This window comes from Toxotes jaculatrix, chromosome 3, assembly GCF_017976425.1.
Source record: "Toxotes jaculatrix isolate fToxJac2 chromosome 3, fToxJac2.pri, whole genome shotgun sequence".
NCBI classification, from domain to species: domain Eukaryota; kingdom Metazoa; phylum Chordata; class Actinopteri; family Toxotidae; genus Toxotes; species Toxotes jaculatrix.
The window spans coordinates 7,735,009-7,755,596 of NC_054396.1; the positions used below are offsets into that span (position 1 = coordinate 7,735,009).

General features: G+C 41.4%; 1 protein-coding gene across 1 annotated transcript in view; it reads left to right on the forward strand.

Annotated features, from left to right (window-relative positions):
- Window positions 1-12,969, forward strand: part of cdh4 (cadherin 4, type 1, R-cadherin (retinal)) — a 201,106-nt gene extending 188,137 nt beyond the window's left edge. Inside the window, exons 12-17 of the mRNA XM_041035025.1 lie at window positions 2,217-2,359; window positions 6,607-6,843; window positions 7,623-7,856; window positions 8,002-8,141; window positions 10,322-10,486; window positions 11,100-12,969. Of these exons, the coding sequence (XP_040890959.1) occupies window positions 2,217-2,359; window positions 6,607-6,843; window positions 7,623-7,856; window positions 8,002-8,141; window positions 10,322-10,486; window positions 11,100-11,306 (1,126 nt within the window). The 3' untranslated portion in view covers window positions 11,307-12,969. The remainder of the gene's footprint in view (window positions 1-2,216; window positions 2,360-6,606; window positions 6,844-7,622; window positions 7,857-8,001; window positions 8,142-10,321; window positions 10,487-11,099) is intronic.
- Window positions 12,970-20,588: the final 7,619 nt, after the last annotated feature.

Consider the following 20,588-nt stretch of genomic DNA (forward strand, 5'->3'; position numbering starts at 1 on the left):
TCGACCTGCTTCTCTAAAGGTCACAGATTAAGGCTTGAGTTTGGCATTGAGAAATTTAGTTTAGAAATTTAGTAAGACACCTCAGAGAAGTTGGGAGACTCAAAAAGAAAATCAAAGCAGCCGAGGCAAAGATATCCTGTTGTTTATACAATGTCTGCACCTCATGCATTGCAGAAACACCATGTTAGCAGAGCAGCAGCTACAGTCCTTCTTCAGTATCTTCACAGGATGCATTCACACACAGTGCTGAGTATAGGTCACCCACATGGCAGCACTCAGAGTCCAACAGACAGACACGGTAGTTACACACATATAATGGAAGAATATGGTTTTGAAGTGTAAAAACGTGCTTCACATCATGTTTGCTCACATATAGCGATAGAACAGCTGTATTGATTAAAAAAGAAGCGTATCTGCTCCATCAAAGGCATGTGAGGTGGACTGAAAAACACAGCTGAACGCCTCCTCTGTGGACAGTCCTCCATGCTCCAACAAAGGTGGATTCTGTAGTTCCCACTAAAAACTAGATAGCGTCTTTCATTAGATTTTGACAGAATTTGAAGATAAAACAGTTATTACTTCCCCAATTAAGGAAATATTTTGTCTTTTCTATGCTAAATGCAATATTCACAAACAAATTCCTTCACATACAAAGAAACATACAGTGTGTTATCCTGCACGGTGTCATTACTTAATTTTGGGCACAGTTATACCTTGGAGAAGTCGAGCTCCCTCTTAGACCTTTCATGAACAAATTGTTATAAAACTCCAATAACAAAAATCCTAATAGACTTGTTTTGGATTTGGGAGGGGTAGAGCTGTGAGGAAACTTACTGCCAACACCACTGACACTTGTAAAGCACATGTAAATTTATTGTACTTAATCATGTTTTATAGCTAGGGTTACTGAGACTGCAAACAGAATTAAAGTGTCATTTTCTCTTAAGGACTTTTTTCATCTGCTCAAAATCATGTTAATGAGCAATTCTCATAAAATTTGTCAAAGTCTTGAAGTGTCAAACCCAATGAGACACTGATGAAGGGTATGTTTTTTGAGCTGTTAAAGAGGGCTCGAGGTCTCCAGGACCCCAAACAGATCATTATGGGTAGTAGCTACGGCAGTCTTCTCAAGTATAGTAAGACACTTTGCTCTGTCAGTTACAGATAAAGACAGCGGGAGGTGACATCTTGTTGGCACAGGAAGGAGATGAGAGTGCCCGACGTGCCACACAAACACCAGAATCTAACCTGCAGGGCAACATCAGATCCTGACTAACAATGCCTGACAAGCTCTTTCACTAGAAATCATATTTATTTTCATCTGTTTATTATATTGTCTCAAGAAAAATCTATGAAAATATGATTAAAAAAAGTGTTACCGTCTGCCAGCATGTCCCTGTTTCTGTTTGTTCACTAAGTGTGTACCAGTCCAGAAGTATGCGTGTTTAGCTGGAGGTGGAATTCGTTTTCTCTATGCCTGTGAGGCTCTGGCTAACTAGTGTCAGCCTCCAACGCACTGCTTTAATTAAGCCCCCTCTCCCACTCATCACGTTTTCTACCAACCGTGCTTACATTCGGAAACACGCAGATGATCTCCCTCACTGTCTTTCTCTGTCCGCCTGTGTCTGTCACCTCCCACCTGCTGTCATCGCGGTGAAACACTGACCATCTACCTACCGGTGAGGCGTCTTGCTTGTCCACAATTAAGCCTTTCTCACTGAAGCTGAAATGAGATGTTAAGACTCGTCATAGTTGTTAATGGGATTTATAGACTTTAATTGCAGCTGTCACTTTCCACTCCGTTGATGCATCGACCAGTGATGGTGATGAGAGTTGCAGTGGCAACTGTGTGGGTACAAAGAGCAGTGAAGTTGTTAAGAGCGCTGCCTGGCTGTTCTGCATATGGGTTCAGGTTTTCATCGGTCTTCATGCTAATGAGCTGCTGCTATGATAAGCTCGGTGAACATATGTTCTGCTCTCCATGTCACTGTAATATTTCAAAGGTGCTGGTATTGCTTATTATGGTAATGAACATTGAACCTGATAATGGGTACTTTGGATTCACAAATAAAAGGTTCTTAGCTGCTGGAATTCAAGGAACAGTTGGCAGCAAAAGTACATTTCTGAAATATGTATGTGTATATTTGTCTTTGGATTTAATGAACCTTCTGTCTTTCTCTCCATCTTTCTGTCTCTGTGGATGTGTGCATGCACAGGTACTCCAAGCTGTCAGACCCAGCTAACTGGCTGAAGATCAACAGGACCAATGGTCAGATCACCACCATGGCCCTGCTGGACCGAGAGTCCATGTACGTCAAAAACAATGTGTACGAGGCCACATTCCTGGCATTCGACAATGGTAAGTCTGGTAAGTCAGGATGACTGTGTGTGTCGTGATGATCTGATAAACAGAAGGGCACCTACAAGATGATAGCAGCACATTAGCCACCTCATGGCAATGTCCATAAGGTGGCCCAGACTGAAGCATCTCAGTCTGGACTGAAGCATCTCAGCAACAACTGGATGATGCACCATGAAATTTGGTACAGACATTCATGTTCCCCAGGGGATGTCTCCTAGTGACTGGTGATCCATTGACCTCTAGTGCCACCATGAAGGTAACAGTTGTGAAAGAGTTTGAGAAATAGTGGATGGATTGACATGAAAATTTGTCCCCTTCAAGATGAAGCATCAGAATTTTGGTGATGCCTTAAATTTTCATCTAGTACCATCTCCATCTTCATCTTCTTCAGTACTTTTAATGCCAAATACCTGCTTGCTACTGTTAGCGCACTAAAGTGAGCATTTAGCTCAAAGCACCACTATGCCACAGAGCTGGTAGCAGGCTTCTTTAGTTTTAGTCTTGTTCATTTTTTCCATCATTAAGAAAAAAATTGGCAATAATTTAATAATGATGATAATATATCCAGTGTCCTCTGACTGAAAAAAAACCTGTTTATTGCTGTTTTTCATTATCATTCATGGTCATAGTGAAAGTGCTGTGGCACAAACAGGGGATGAATGTAGTGGTTGTCATAATGAGCCACAACATAATGAAGTAACATTTCTCTGGCAAATTTCGCACTAATTAGGCACAATTCATCTAAAACTATGATCACATCAAGAAACATAATGTATTATATTATAAATTAGTTTTTTTTTTTTGTCTGTACGTTCTGGGAAGATGTCACGCTGTCTCTTGTTTTCTTGACATAACAGTGTAGGTTTACTGCAGAGAATATATGAAATAGCTTATGTCCTCTGGAAAACAGCCCTATAAGCTGTTTCATCTGTTTCAGTATGGTACAGCTCACCTCAGTACACCTCACCTCAGCAGTAAAGGAACGCATTTAGACTGTGCTATGTGTCTGTATGGTTACTCTGTGTATTTGACAAAGGCTAATGCCATTTTATATAGGTCTAATGAATGACAGAAGTTAGCTCCAGAAAGCTCATTATGACAAGACTTAGTCCAACTTAATATTGTTTGATTTTATAATGCTTTAGTGGAATAGAGCCACATGGAAGCAGCAGCTGTGGATTTTTCACAAGGAATGCCATGAATTGAAGTTGTTTACTACTTTCCTGCCAGATACCCTATTGTGTGGGTGAGGTGTGAATGAGTGGAACAGTTTGTTCATACACTGTACTGTATGAAGCATACTGTATATAAATATGCACCAATGTTCCTAATTCTGTAATTGAGGCTCTTGTGTATCAGCTTCTGAAACTGAAACAGTGCACGCAGCTGAAAGAAGTAAAGCACTACAAATAGAGGTGCTTGCTCTCTGTGTAAGTAGGAGGGACCCGGGTGTTTTTACTCCAGTAAGAAATGAGGGATTGGTTGCCCTGAAGCACACCAACTTAAGCTCAAAGTGTTGACTACCTATTGATTCTGGAGCCCAGTGTCAACAAGGGGATATATTCCACTTTGATTGAAATTCTCTTTACTTATTCTACTCAAGCGAAGCGTAAGAAGCAACAAAGCACCCAGCCAATCATAACCGACAAGACGGTCGATGGGCCTTGGGGCCCTGGGCAACGGACCTTTACATAGTTGATGCACCAAGTTACTGTCTGATAGAGGGAAAAAGTTGAAATACAACACTGATGAGATACTGGAGTAAAGTATCTATGCTGCACCGCATCAGTAATTTTAGCCCAGCTTGCTGACAGTCTGTGAGCAGGGGGCTGTCAACTTAATATCAAGGCCACAATATATCACTGCTGCCTGTTTGTTCAGCAGAGCAGCGCACATACTTTTTTCATCTGTAGTTTGGGGTTGTAATGTTATCTGATGTGATAATTCAGTATTGTCCTTCATCGGGTTTGAGTGGAATCTCAAACTGCTGAAGTTGTTGATTTATGTACATGTGTGAATACGTTTGTCAGATTAATGAATAACAGTGGAACACAGTTCATTACAGTGAACATCAGTTAGATTATTTAATACATCATACTGTATATTGTGGCATACTATTACTGGACAAATGCTCTTATAAATATCATCATATTGATTTTAACCATTTGACTTGAACCTACTGTTTTAACTGGTTGGGGTGAAGCTAATTCTTTACATATTGCTATATATACAGTATATTGCTATACAGCATACTGTCAGCTGGGATTGGATTCAGCCCCCCCGTGATCCTCAAAAGGAAAAGGAAAAGTGGTATAGATAATGGATGAATGAATGGATATCCTGCCCCCTTATAAACACATCATCATGTGGGGTAAAATAACTGTGGTGGAGTAAACAGTACAATATTTTCCTCTAAAATGGAGCATACGCATTAAAATATTAAAGTAAAGCACAAGTATTTCAAACACAGTTCTAGAGTAAATTTATCAGTGTTTGTAATAATTATCTGGTCACATCCACTGATATTTGGGTAATTTCACTTATTTTCTGTAACTATGCAAAAATGTCCAATTAACTAAAACTCTGACTCCAATTAGGTGCCTTTTCTTTAAAATCACAGTGGAGTCTTTTCATCATTTTAACTCTGCCCATATGTTTATGTCAGTAATTTGAACCACATCCCAGAGAAAATAAACACTTCAAAATCAGAGAGATTATCATTTATGAGACTTGTTCTTGCTGATTTGTTCTGCACAATGAACATGGTGCCAACACTTCTGCCAGTGCTTTGATGAATTAAAAACGTCACTTCTTTTAGTGACATTAAACATTAATGACTAAATAAGCAGCAATCAAAGTCAAATTTTTGAAGAAGACATTCTTTTGTATTATTTATCATAAAGGTTTAGCGTTCAAAAACACTGCTAACCTGTTTCATTGGGACTTTATGTGTGTGGTTTGATCAGACTTCATTGACAGCGGCCTGCAGCATAAATAAACAACACCTAATTGTCACTTTTTGATTCAAATATTGCGATACAGTAATGGTGTGACTGGTGCATGGAAAGACATGGCATCACCTTTTTTTCCAAATGAGTCCCGTCCACTTTAAACCAGTGAGATGAGCAAAGACAAATCAGCAGTGACTCTGTCACATGTGAAACAACCAAAACAGCTGCTCTGAGCAACAAGCTGAGTGAGAAAATGTGTTTTCGGGGGCCCCTTGATCAACAAAAAAAAAAACACTTGCATGCATTAATATATGCAATTTTTAAAGAGACATTCTTTATCATTTTCAGTCCAGGAGTTAAACATTGAACCTCACACCAGAGTTCAAACTCAACACAAATGTTTTCGCTGCTTTCATGTTGCACCTCCTTGAGACAGACCCTCAAAACAACTTCAAGTTCACTTTGCTTTTAGAAAGCAAGCGGTGCACTTAAAAAACAATGAGGCACTTACTCTCAGTGCTGTGTTGTACGGCATCAACAGAAACAGCGGCAGAAAAGCAACATTTGTCAGTCAGTATAAGTGCAGTTCAGTTACAGTATGTGCTGTAATCAAAGCACATTAGAGGCTTTGCTGTTAACAGTGCATAAAACATCACAAATGTGTCTCGCAAACCTGGATTCGGTTCTGCTCTGGTGTGGCAGTCATTTAAAAAAGAAAAAAAAAAACCCTGAATATGTTGTGATGAGTTTGTGTTGCAGTGAAGAGTTAGTGTTTGAGTCAATTCCCAGCAGGCTTTGCAGAGTGCAGATAGCGGCAATCTTTATGTGAGCGTTGTCCCCTCCGATATGAGTCTCTCCTCAGCCTTTTGAGAAAACAGCCCGCTCTAAACTCAAGGACTGAAACATTTATGTGTCCTTTCATTTGTTCTGGCTGTTTTGTTTGGGTGCTTCACTACAGATGTACACAGCACTGTCCCTTCCCTCGCAGCCACTCAGTAAACAAAACGTTTTTTCTTTCCCTGTTGTTTCTTTGCTTGTACACCTCATTTTCTCACTTCCACACATGAATCAGCTGGAAAAATGAAATGGAAGAATTGCTTTGCAGTCTTCTATAGCTTTCTCATCACACCATCTCTCACCTCCCCATTCCTGCGCCTTGCTCCATCTCCAGGCATTTCATTTGTACTCCTCTGCCTAACCACTATTCACTGCTTCTCTCAGTCTTTGATGTTATTGTCTCATCACCTCCTCCTTCTGACCTCTGCCTTTTTTTTCTCTTTCCTCTCCCCTCAGGCTCACCTCAAGCCAGTGGGACAGGAACCCTCCAGATCTACCTGATCGACGTGAACGACAACGCTCCGGTGCTGATACCCCGGGAGGCCCAAGTGTGCGAACGTGCACGCCCCAACTCCAGGATCAACATAACGGCATCGGATGCTGACGCTGACCCCAACGTGGGGCCCTTTGTCTTTGAACTACCTTCTTTTCCTGCCAGCGTTCGCCGCAACTGGACCATTTCCAGGCTGAGTGGTACTTAAATGCTGTACATTGTCTTTAAAACAGTTAGGATTCAGGAAATGTAGCCTCGTGATGTGAAATTTGGGCAGTATGGAGGAATGACATATGACCATTCAGCATCCCCGGCTGAATTAAACTATAAACTTAACAGATGGGATGCAAAACCTTTCTGCAGAATAACTGGCAACATCAATCGGGTGACCGGGGATGGCTGTAAGCTGTGAGAGAAGTCCAAGTTTAACAAAATGTCTCACAAAGCTCACAGTGAGAGATGCAGGTGCCATCCAGCGCTGACGTACGATCTAGTGTTTGTGACAAATGAGATCCATTCATCTCTCTGTCCCCCGAGCAACCGATCTGTCACCTAATCCACCCAGATGGATGTATCACAGCAGTTGTCTTGAGGACAAATCTGATCACATACCTGGAGTCTTCTCCCACTGAGGCTCTTGTCTTAGCTTGACTGAGTGATAGATGCGGAAGGTTATACGCTCTCACGTTATTTTTTTTTTTATATCTTTAATGTCACCTTGCATTCATGCAGGTCAGAATTATTGTTGACAGTTTGTTTGGTTACAGATTTTATTTGGCGTGTCATTCACTCATACCTACGCGCATGATGACATGATATCCTGCAGTAAACAAAATGTAATTTCTCTGCAGTACACTGTCTAATCTTATTTTCCCCTTTTTCTTCTTTTCCTCCTCCTCCTTTATGTCTTTTCCCCTCCTACTCACTCCCCTCCATCTCTTTATGTTTCTTCACTTTACCTCCCTCACACACACTCTAGGCGATTATGCTCAGCTCAGGCTAAGAATTCCCTACCTGGAGGCAGGTGTGTATGAGATCCCCATCATCGTGTCCGACTCGGGGAACCCTCCTCTGTCCAATCGCTCTGTGATCAGAGTCAAAGTCTGTCCCTGTGACGATAACGGGGACTGCAGCGCCACAGGGGCTGTAGCAGCCGCCGGCCTCGGCACTGGGGCTATCATTGCTATACTCATCTGCATCATCATACTGCTCAGTGAGTACAAGAGGAAGAACCAAACCTAAACACGAATGAATCACTGTATTTGTATGTTTTGTATGTCATGAGAATGACAGAATTTAGTGCTCACAAACCAAATGTTGTGTTTTGATTACAATAGTATGGTTTCTTTATCTCACAGGCATGGTTCTGCTGTTTGTGGTGTGGATGAAGCGCAGAGAGAAGGAGCGGCAGGCGAAGCCCCTGTTGATCGACCCCGAGGACGACGTCAGAGACAACATCCTCAAGTACGATGAGGAGGGAGGAGGAGAGGAGGACCAGGTATCGTTTGTAGTTAGTAAATATACTGTGTCCAATATCAACCAGAGTCATGAAAAGCTGTTTAACCGCAGTGGCATGTCTTTCTTTTTTTAAAGATGGTCAGGAATTGACAGATAGATTATATAACTTTATTAATTCCCACACACAGGGACAAGTAATGAAAAAGACACAAGCTAATACATATTCTAAGATGGCATTAGCATACAGTAGCTCAAAAACAATGCATCTGATAATCAACTAATGATAATCGACTGATGATCAACAATTGATATTCCATGAAAATGGGAGAACACAGAAAAACAGTACCATGGTTTCAGAATTATCTGCGAAGATGACTAGGCATGTTTAGTTCAGCTGGACTGCAGATTTCAGGGTGCAATCTTCCCTCTGCCTTACAACAAGTACTGAGGCTGAAACACTGCTTGGCTTGAATTCCTCGACGGTGCAGCTGTTTTCATGTAACGAGTCCTTTTTCTGCTCAGAAATTCTTGTGAACAACCTTTGTAGTTAGACACATATTGCACCACCAAAACCAACAACAGTAAGCTCCACCATCCTTGATTAATTCAGAAACGTATCATTATTTGTGCCATTTTTGATACCTGCTGTTTTCCAGCACCCACACACACCAGGAATCCAGTGCATAAACACACACAGGTATCAAATGGCTGCAGTGCATATAAGCATATTTTCACTCTTGAGCACCTGTTTGAGGATTTAGTTGGTGCATTTATTCATCAGCTGCAGGAGAGCTGTTAAAATGTCAACAATCTGCTGTGTTTATTTGCAACATATAGCTGAACATCTTAAAAAGATAGAAACCCAGCAATTGTATACAATTGATTTGGATTAACAGCACTGTTTGTCTTTTATGTGCCATTTAGTTTAGACTAACAGAAATTAGCAATGAATATAAATTGAACAGCAAGCACATTGAGCAGTCACAATAATTTGCACATAAATACCAGCAGACTGAGGGCGCCTGTGTGTGTGTGTGTGTGTGTGTGTGTGTGTGTGTGTGTGTGTGTGTGTGTGTGTGTGTTTGCCTTAGAAAGCAAGAGAGAGAGCCGGTTGACTAACCAAAGATGTCACCTGCAAGATGAGGGTCCAAGTGATGCATGGGGTGTTCCACCCACATTGCTTTTAGAGCAATGTGACAGTACAACACGAGGCTCATATTTCTTTTGTGCTTCACTAAAATGTAGTTTAACTTGTTTCTATTATGAATTTAATAATAACTTACAGTATTCAGTATATTATCATGAATATTTGATCAAAACACAGCTGCTATCTGAATTTAAACATGTCCTTGAAAGCTATGTCAGTGGGTTTTTTTTTTAAAATATCAGATAAATATCAGATTTGTTTTTAACATCGTAGCACTTGTGGGTAATTCCCCCAAGCTATCAGCATGTCTCAAATCTGTACTACATACTAATTCTAAGCAGGTTTTTAGTACGTAGTGTGTTGACACTGGGAAGGAGACAAAGTATATGAATTTTTAAAAGTAAAGTTAAAGCAAACAGCATGCATTCTAAATATGGTCGATGTTTGAGTGTGTTTGTGATGGACCCACAACGCGACGCACAAAGGACTAGAGGAGCTGCTTACAGCTGGAAACAAACTGGAATAGCCTGTGGGTGTTGAGAAGACAAAAATAAGTAATCAGTCTTGAGAAAGGCATTTTGCTTTCTATTTATGAAGCTTAACTGTCAGTTTGATGGACGTCTGACGTCGGAAATATTGTGTCATTTCCTGTGTGTATGTCTAACCTCTGAAACAGTATACTGGGATGATTAACATGTAGTCTGAACTGTGGAGAATTAATATGTCATATGGATTTAGGATCTGGCTAAAGTCTGCAGCCGTGTACATTTCCAAGAACTCTAACCGTCCTTTAGAAAGCCCTGCAGCACAGATTTCACAGCAGGTCAGTCCTGAGCCCTCTCAGACTTTACAGGAACACACATCAAAGTGTGTAACCAAGAAAATGAATTCCAACATGAAAACTGAGCCTGATCACAGCCGAACATAATGAGTCCGGACTACTGCAGTTAGAGAAACACGTTTGAAACAGTTAATCTACATCTATATATATCTGTATCTGTATAATGAGGATGATGATGATAAACCTCATCATCACACTGACTCTCAGCTTTCCCTGCATGGCCTTCATCCAGGACTATGACCTGAGCCAGCTGCAGCAGCCCGAGTCTCTGGACCACATCATCAATAAACCGACAGGGGTGCGCAGGGTGGACGAGAGGCCTGTGATCACCGAGTCGCAGTACCCGGTCAGACCCAGTCTGCCTCACCCTGGAGACATAGGAGACTTCATTAATGACGTAAGTGTGATGGAGGAAAAATCTTTTGGTGTTGTTTGTTTCTTTAACTGCTTGTGTTTATAAGTCAGACAGTCTAGCAAATGTTCACAGGCTGTTAATTCATTTCATTGATCTGAGTCCTACAAAGGGTTTATAAGTTTTGAAGGCTGAAAGATTCCAGGTTCTTTTGGATGGTCGATCACTAGAATTGATTATCTTTAAATATTTCAAGAAAGACGTGCAGAGATTCACTTTTTTTCCCCTCCAGATTTGTATTCCTGTCAGCAGGGGCACTGCGGGAAATACTATATTTGGCCACTGTATACAGCTCAGTGTCTGGCTCAGAAACAGGATTCAGACCATGATGGGACATTAAAACCCTAATGGGTGGGTGAGCCAGATTAGACACAGTTTATTGTGACTTTTACAGTCTGGCACCCTGAACCTGTTAGTATTTGAAAAATAATCACTTCCACTATATTGCTGGTGAACCACAATGACTGACCTTAAGCCACTTTGATGAGACCATGCTGATACAGTATATAGGTCTAGCCACACAGAACAGGAAGTACTACAATGTAGAGTCGGGGTGGAAGATATTTATTTTCTGTCTTTCTTATCTTTGTGTCTCCAGGGTCTGAGGGCAGCAGACAACGATCCCACAGCTCCTCCCTACGACTCCCTGCTGGTGTTTGACTACGAGGGCAGCGGTTCAACCGCTGGCTCCGTCAGCTCGCTCAACTCCACCAGCTCAGGGGACCAGGACTACGACTACCTCAACGACTGGGGCCCTCGCTTCAAGAAGCTGGCCGACCTCTATGGAGGAGGAGACGATGACTGAGAGTGGAGCAGGGGGCTGGGCGGGGCTGCGGCAGGGGTCAGGAGAGGCAGGGTCAGATGGATGGATGCTCCTGGAAACCACGGGCAGGGGCCAAGAACATGACGCAGGCTCCATGGTAGACATGTGAGGAACGGACCCTTACATTGGGCTGCGTTAGTTTGCTCACAGCAACCAAGCCCGCAAACATGAATTCCGCTGCAACGCAACTGTATTCTGGCTTTATATTTTTTAGTGGCGAGTTTGTAGTGTGATGTTTTTTTGTTTTTATTTTCTTTTTGTTGTTCTCTCACCTCGCTGGACCCGGAGCTCTCTGGGGACGAATCAAGGCGGTCGTGAGAGACACAAGTAGTGAATTTGTGCTTTGATTGATTGTTAAAACAAAACCATCTCTTGCTCTAGTCTCACACTGAAGAGAATGTTTTGGGAAGACGCTCTCTGACTCTCTTTCACTCTCTCAACTTGAATTTCCTTAGAACAGAAGCACTGTCATTTTATAAAGTGCCTTTTGTGGTGTGTTTTTGTATCAGACTCCTGCTATCTCAGGATCGGTTGCCATTTGTGCAGTACAGTGGAGGCACATTCTCTCGTCGCCCCCCTGCGCTCCTCAAACCAGCCCTGCCTGTCACTCTCCTCTCCCCTTCACAGTGGTGCAGATGAACAACCCCAGCAGCCAGTCCCAGGAGGGAAGGAAACATCCAGGGCAGACTATCCGATAGCATAACCCAATGAATTATGGCCTAAAAGAAGCCAATAAGAGTTGTTTTGGCTGAAGACAACCGTCTTCTCCAAGGACCTGCTCAGTTCGACTTTCACAAGCATCACATGTCGACACAACTACAGCAACATGCTGACATTGTGTGAGACCATTTTTATACATGTGGGGGTTTTCTAATTTAGTGGAGAATGCCTGCCTTTCCTCTGTGGACTCATGAGTTTAGGAGCCTTTATGTTGAGACGCTTGCCTGCCCTGTATGGTTTTGTGTTGCTTTCTCCACAGTGTAAAGCTTATGTAGGCATGATCTGATTAGTCAGACAGTATAAGAAACTGGAACTTGAAATGACTAGGAACAAAGGCATCTGAGAACGATTTTTTTGTCGCCTTGAACATTCCCGTTTTTTATAGGCCAACAAAACTATTAAAAGGTGCATGATTTTTTTTTTCAAAATGTTTTACTCAAAGCACTTGTTACTATGTGGTGAGAATGTGAAAATAGTCAGCGGAAACTATATGAATATACTCTGTACAAAGACACTGAGAAAATAAAAATACTGTAAGATACCTATTTTTGAAGTATTGATGACATAAACGTTGCTGCTCTCTTTCTCTAGCTCTTCATTGGGCTTAGAGGATTCTTGGCCCATTCATTTTTAATACGTGGATGTTTTTGTTTCTTTGTCTTCTGTTGAAGCATAATTCCATTTTTTAAGATGCCTGCTTATGCATTTTTTGTTTCAGTTTTGCTGTTTTTTCTTTCATTTCTAAAAATGCTTTGTTACTCTCCTTTTATATATAAAACACAACCTTTCCCTCTCACTCTGTATCGTCTTTGACAGACATGTTCCTCCTGTTGGCCTCTGACCTCGGGACAGTGGAAGGTTCATTAGCCATGCCTGCTGATAGTTGTTCTATTATTCAGTGTATTGAAATTCTTTTACTCATTCATCTAGATACTGGATGTGTGCTTTAGAAAATAAACAAGACATGTTTTGAAAATGTGCCACCTTTTTCTGAATATTCCCTCCTTGCATCATGGCCGGGCTGGTTCAACAGTGGACATCTCAAATACAATGTCACTCAGAGCTTTACATTACAGTGGGCCTCCGTGATCTTGTTTTTAAAATCATTATTTATTACAGCTTCATTTCAACTAGCAACTAACAACCAAAAAAATAAATAAACAAAAAAAAAACAAACCACTGTGTGCAGTGGGCAGCAATGCTTGTGACATATGGGCTCATGTCATTTTTCTACAAACACTTATGCCATCATACCAATTTGAAATGTGCTAAAATCACAAAAAAAATGCTGTACATAGTGGCTTTATAGTCACTGCTTTTCCATCTTTATTTATTCATGAAATGGTTGGTTTGTATTTGCACACTGAATCATTGCACCTTCTTTACTTTTTACAGTGGAACAATGTATTTTTAAGTGTTAGAAAGAGTCATGAAGCAGAACAGACTCCCTTTGGATTTACACAGTTAATCTTTGACCCTATTGTTTGGATATGGCTTCATTTTCTAATAAAACACTTGCTATTCGTCCTTTTATTGCATCTCAGACCAAGGAGCATTACGGCAGTGTATGGGGTCAGGAAGTATATTTGTGTCCAATCCTGTGATTTCAATTAGTCAGCTGAAGTGCCAAAAAACCCGCTGGGGACTTAAAGGGTTTTAATCCTCTCCGGCTGTGTGTCTATCAATTAGCCACACCATTAATCCCCACGGCGTAATCTCATTAGATAGAGCGCCTTTAATGAGACACCCAGAGAGAAAGCAGAGAGGCAGGCAGTAAGAGAGAGGGAGAAAAATGAGGCGGTGGCAAGATGCAGGTAGGCCATGTGGAGAGGTGATTAGTAGGATGGAAGAGAGGGGTCAGCAGAGGGAGAGAGCGAAGGAAGTGAGATTCAAGCACAGCAGGGACGATGCATAACATTTACAAAATGGTTTAGCAAAAAAGGTTAAATTATTTCAAAGTAAAAGAGAGTCATACTTCACCTTGAATTGTTCGCTGTGGCCAGAAATTAGAGGAGTTGGCAATGGAGAGGCAAAGAAGACAGGTGGAGGTGAGAAGAGCTGATGGAGCACACTGGACTAGTTAATATGAGGTGCATGGATTCCCCTGTTAATCTACACTGGAGTATCCCAGTAATGAGAATATCCAGTAATAAACCTAAGTTAACCTTTACAGTAGTACAATAATGAATTCTTCTACTGGCCCGGCAGAATTGTGGACCCATGTTAATAAGAGTGCAATCACAGGTGGTCTCCACTGCTCTGAAATAATTATCAAGTTGGTAAAAAGTCATCATGGTCGTAGCCAGTTGGCAGATAAGAAGATTAACTTCAGGGAAGGTTCCTTTGATGGGCTTAGCTGAAGTTCACTTGGTTTCCCTGTGGCAGATAGGCAGAGTGAAAGAAGAAAGAAAACTCAAGTTGCCCCCATGATAAATGGCGTATATAGACTGAGAGCTTTGCTGCTGGCTCGCAGCCAGTGCCTTGTGTGTTGTAAATAAAGTTCTCCTCTTCAAACATGTCCAAGTCTGGCTCTTTTCATTTCCTCTCCATATAGCTAGTGGGTCTCTGGGGCTAGTCTTGGGAACAGTCCAATCTAAAAAACACCAGCTGATGTTGGTTCTGATGCCGGCTGCGTGATCAACCGCTCACAGCTTAGTGTTGATGTTACTATTCAGCAGAGGTACAGCCCAGGACCAGCTGGCTCTGCAGGCTGCTCCTCTGCTGACACCACTCTGAACCCTCCTGCTATTTCAGGACTCAGTCTAAAATGAGATCAAAGCTGCAGAATAAATTTGATGTTCTTGCTGCAAGTGGGGGAGAGAACATCTACTGTTTAATGACCAGCTATTTATGATATGGATGGTTGGTCCAGTGGAGACACTCAGCTATTACCAAGACAGGGTGCTCAGTCAGTCAGTGCTGAAACACTATGAAACACTCTATGGTCTATCAAACAGCATTTGAAAAGAGTATTTCCTACAAATCATTGTCGTTTTTCTAGTAGAGTATCTTATCAATAAAATGAAGTAAACCTTGTATGTATTATTGTTCAAATAAATCTTAGATATTTCTGTAGGCTAGTGCAGTAGTTTGCAGTGATACAGTGGGCCTGGTGGCCAGAGGTTCACCACGTTAGTCAGTTACGCATAATTAACTGAATACTATGGACCTTTTTTACAGCAGATATTTAGAAAAGGCACAGCTGTGAAATAACATTCTGAGTGATATTAGTGTCAGTCAAATCTAAGATGTTGAACATGCTCTTGTCGTATTGTGCTCTCATGTAGCATATTGAACTGGCTCAGTGAGTCAGGTACTGTTATCCAGCACAGGAGAATTAGCTGATTTCTGGATCTCTGGGCTAATTTCTGAGCTGCCAGGTGTAGTCTGCTTTTTTCACTAGAGGGAATTTGGTTGGGGTCACAGTGTTGCCAACTACTTTCAGTGGAAAGTCGCTAAAGCGCGCTCAAAGAGTTGTTAAATGTTTCTTTATAACGTTGTTTGATCACTATTTAGCAGATTCCTCCCCACTCCCTCCTCCGGCCCTGACTGAATGCGCACACCTGTGCGCAATCTGGGCGTAATCAGTCATCACACTATAAGAGGCTCGGCGTTTCTGTGCTTCCCTTCCAGTCCGCTCCACGTACTTCCGTGGTGACGAGCCTGTGCTCTTTTTCTCGTGAAACTTTTTGTGGCTCACTTACCCTTTCTGTACCTTGCTCCTGACTCCCACTAACCACCGTGCTGTGTCCCCTTATCTCCGGTTTATCCTCCACGTTTTTTTCATTTATCGTCGATTCAGTCGACACTACCTCGCCGCCCACGAAATCCCTCCTCCGTCCTTTTTTCTTTCATCTCCATGTTTATTTTGAACTTTATCAATGAACTGGTTGAACTGTTCGACATTTCCCCTGTTTGCTTTTGGGTCCAGGCCTTGAGCTTTGACTCGGCATAACACAGTGACTGAAAAGTGGCCCAGTAACACTCTACATATTATCCAGCAGACAGCTTCCAAACCATTCCCCAGCCGCTCATCTGCACTGCTAATGTGTCGGGTTGTTTCTGTCTGTGGACTTGTGGTGGACATGTTCCCTTGTGTCTATGGTTCAGGAAGGGCAGCACAACCACAAGGCACTTGACCTCACTCTGTTTCTCTCTTTATTCTGGAGCTGGTATAAAAATAAGCAACACACAGATGTCAATAAGTGTGTTATGCAACTGCAAGCATTCAGATCTCCAGCTTAGAGGGGGTGTTTTTTTTTTTTTTTCTTCTAAGAAAAGATTAATATAAAATACATCTTCACGTTACAATGCCACCACAGACTTCATCTATACGTCCCAGTATGAAACAAATGTGATAAAATAGTGGCAAGAAGAGCACACAGTTCAATCAACAAGACTGAGATCAGTTGATTAAATGAGTCAAGTCTGGTGTGCTGGTGGTTGGTTGGAACAAAAACCTGCAGCCACATGGTCCTTTGTGGAACAGTTTGGACACCTCTGATTTAAGATACAGAGCACCTACATTAGAGCTTTTTTTTTTTTTTTTTTCATTTGCAATAAACAAAAGTGAAAAAATCAAAATAACTAACACAAAACATTACTACTGGGAACAAGCCAGCAAGGGTATTATTTCCTAACAAGCATTCACTCAACATGCAACCGAAAATGCTACTTGTGAATAAAGTTACTATTCCTGCACATAAATGTCTGTAACGTTCCAATCACATGTTAGTAGTGCATACAGTCAACATGCACCCCCACTGATAGCTAAATACTACCCCAAGCTTGAAACTTAGAAATACTGGTGAGAAACATTGCTCAGGTGTACCTTAGAAGCATTTTTCTTAGGAGAGGCACATACATTGACTCACCAGGTGGCTCTAAAACTACACTAAGGAAGAGGTTATTTCTGACTCTGTTACACTGAAATCCTGATTTTATAACCATAACTTTGTTTGATGAAATCATCAAACACATAAATTAAAGACAATGTCTGCACTGTTGTTTTGTCTATTTTTACTTGTAAAGTAAAGTAAAACAAAGAGGCTAACTCTTTGTTTTACTTTACTTTGTTTTACTTGTAAAGTAAAACAAAGAGTTAGCCTCTCTTTCACAGGGTACAGGCAACATTTATTTATGTTATTTAATAATAAAAAAATCTGTAATTTATTATTATATTGTTTTATTTTTTATATTATTCATTATTTATTCATGGGATTACCCTTTTGTTATTTGTTGACATCCTCAACACAAGTACATGAAACCTGTGCTGCTGCTGCTCCTCCTGCTGAGCAGCTCTGCAGAGACCAACTTCTCTGTGTGATTACATGCCAGAGTGCAGTAGGAAATCCGAGCTGCTGCTCTAATCAACTGGATGTAATTCTTCAGCTCAGCCACAGGTTAAGTGCCTTCCCCGGGACACTGGCGACATCTCTAAATGGTAGGAGCCGACTTCGCAGCCAAGTCAGCCTTTGATGTCCTTTAGGGTACAATCAAGTTTCCATTCTCATCTGCCCCTCGGTTCCCCTCTGTCAGCATTGCTCCAGGAAGACAGACCAGTGTTTACCATGAATAATGTACAGCACAGCCATTACTATAAATAAATAATTGACCTAAACACTTGTATAACAGCATTAGTCTTGTAAATGTAATTATGATATTACAGTAACATGACAACCTATCTGCCCATGTGCCCAGTGTCAGCTGATTCGTCACAGTTTTATGACTCTGATCTTCTATCTTAATTACATACAGGTCTTATGTATTTAAACTCTTTATTCCAATCTAAAGAGCATAGTTCATATATGCTTCATATTTTCTAACTAAAGAGACAACACTTTTCATTATTACTATTCATTTGTGTCTTTCTGAATTTGAAAAGTGCTTCAAGGTGAGGTGAGTGTTTTGACCTGAATGTGTGTCATGGTCAGTTATATCTCTCTTTGTGTGTGTGCTTTTTTCCTACTGATTCAAAATGTGCAGATATTTTATTCAGTGTGGTATATTTGTGGTAAATCCTATTGGCTTTAAAGAGCCGTTTCAGGATGAATGTGTATTCATTTTGGTAGTGTCACTGGGTCAAAATTTCAATTCTTCCAATACTTTGATTTATGACAAACACCTGCAAGCTAAAGACATGCTGGTCAGCCTCAGCTCTACTTTGTGTTTAGTGGAAATGTTGGCATGCTAAACAAAGATGGTAAACACGGTAATGTGCTTATTTACAGCTTCACAGGCTTTGAATTCTCAGTCTTATGTTTTTTTAATGTCTCCCTTCTAAAGTTTACCAGCAATATCTCCTAACTTGGATTTACATCATTTAGTCACGCAAGTATTTCAAGAGCCTGCAGAGTCTTGAGGATCATAACAAGATCAATATACAACAAAGTACTGCTGACTCCAAGATAAAAGAGCTGCGGGCTATAAATTCAAATGGCTGTTTAGTTCATACCAGCTTGTCATGTAGCGTCTGGCACCTCAGCTTATTTGTTTCTGAGTTCAAGTACATCAACTCACACATTTCTCTGTGTGAAACACAGGTGTGTATACTCAACACACCGTCTCATACAGGAGATGACTTTCTAAATGGAGATGTTCCTCTGCTGTGGGCTGACACTGTCTGCTGCTTGGCCTGATTCAGCACCATTAAAAAGGCCAACAGGCTATTAACCCCTGCGTCAATACCTCACAGGTCCAGCCGCGCTTACAATGCCATTTCAGTGGCAGTCATAAACACTGGCCTTATTATAGCATCTCCGGGCCAAAGCAGACTGCCCAGGTCAACCCCATAACAAAAGAACCCTAAAGTCAGCATTCGCCTGGGTGGAACAAGGGCATAGAAGCACAGGAAATGGAGCTGTGAAGAGGTGTAAGCTAATGAACTGTTGTTGCATGTTATATTTCAGGGTTTGTTTCCTCAAGAGACACTGAAAATCATCCTCTTTCATATCAGGATAAAAGTGGTCATAGGCTACTGGATTTGTGCATCTTAATGGATGATAAAGTGCAGCGACTGAATCACACTGTGCCACATCAGTTCATCCAAATCACATTCTCATGTCCCTCCTAGGAGAGAGTTTTATTCATAAGCTCAAAGCTTAATCAACAATACGCAAGGAGGCGTTGAAAAGGATAAAATTAATTAACTGTCTTTTAGTATTGCATTTGTCTCACAGCATGAATACGTTGGGATTACGAGTGGAATTTTGAATTCATTGGTTTGCAAAGTAACGTCAAGGAAAAAAGTATCACAACCTTCTTATTCATCTAGTTATAAGGGTCTTACCTTAATAAAGGATTTCATAACCTTCCGATTCATGTGAGTAATGGGGGCTGGGGGAGCTTTCATCAGCCTCTAACCATCATTAAAACCGAGCCCCTCTGTGAGCATAAACAAGCGAAGAATTTTAGAGCGGAGACTCATCATAAAAGTGCAAGAGGAACACCCGCCTGAGAAGCACTATCAGAGCAGTCAAATCCCATCTTAGAATCAGACAAAAGCACTCACAGCTAAGAACAAATGAACAGTCACAGGCATGAGCATGCCTGCATACACACACACAGAAACACAGACACAGAAACACACAAATAAACTTGCTTTAGATATGGTTTATTATATAATCTCACCCTGGGGTGAAAGCAAAAATGACAACACTGAATGTAACAAATTAATAACAGCCCCCTTTAATACATGCCATGGAAAGAAACAGTGATGTTACTTCTTCCTTCTTCCCTCTGGCAGGCTCAGGGTGTTTACCCAACACCCTCAGGTGCAGTGACTGAGACGTCGCTAGGCAACCGCACCATCCCTGTTGTTGCTCTGCCTCTGGCACTCAAGTGGGAGCTTATGTGGACTTAACTCTGAAAGAGCAGCAGTGTTGAGGAGTGGAAGGGGGATTACCAAGAAAAATATTGGATTGGGCTACGGCACAAAGGGTGAGGCCTTACCTGAATCGTCATCGCCACCAGACAGAGATGCCATGAAGGACTGTCAGGCCACAATGGCTCTGTACTCACGACAGAAAACCGGGCTTTTCCCTGGATCCACGCTCTCACAGCAGCACAAATGCTTTCAGTTCATTAACAATACAGTTAAAAATGAACAATTCTCCCTTTTTTGTTGCTGTATTTGTCGCAGAATGTTAGAAAAAAAAAAAGAGAGACCCTGACAGGTCGGCCTCATAGTCTGTATTGTGGGTGCTGAGCAGAGCAAAGCCTTAACGTGAACAATAAAGTCAACCAAATGTAACCAGGTAATATTAACTTTAAAGAAGAACCTGAAGCTGCAGTTTCAGTCCATGTCAGCTCCAGCAGTGATGTTGTAAAATGAGCTATTGCCACCTAGTGGCTCCTCGATGTACTTTCATTATGGAAAATGTAATTGTGGCTCATCACCACTGATGGCTCCAAATATACACTTATTGTTCCTCTTTGGTCAACGCAGATACAAAAGCTGCTCCCAATCATTGTAACATCAGGCTACTGTCCCACTGGCAGAATGGCCTAATTATATCCAGCCCATGGTTGTGGTGAGTGTTAGCA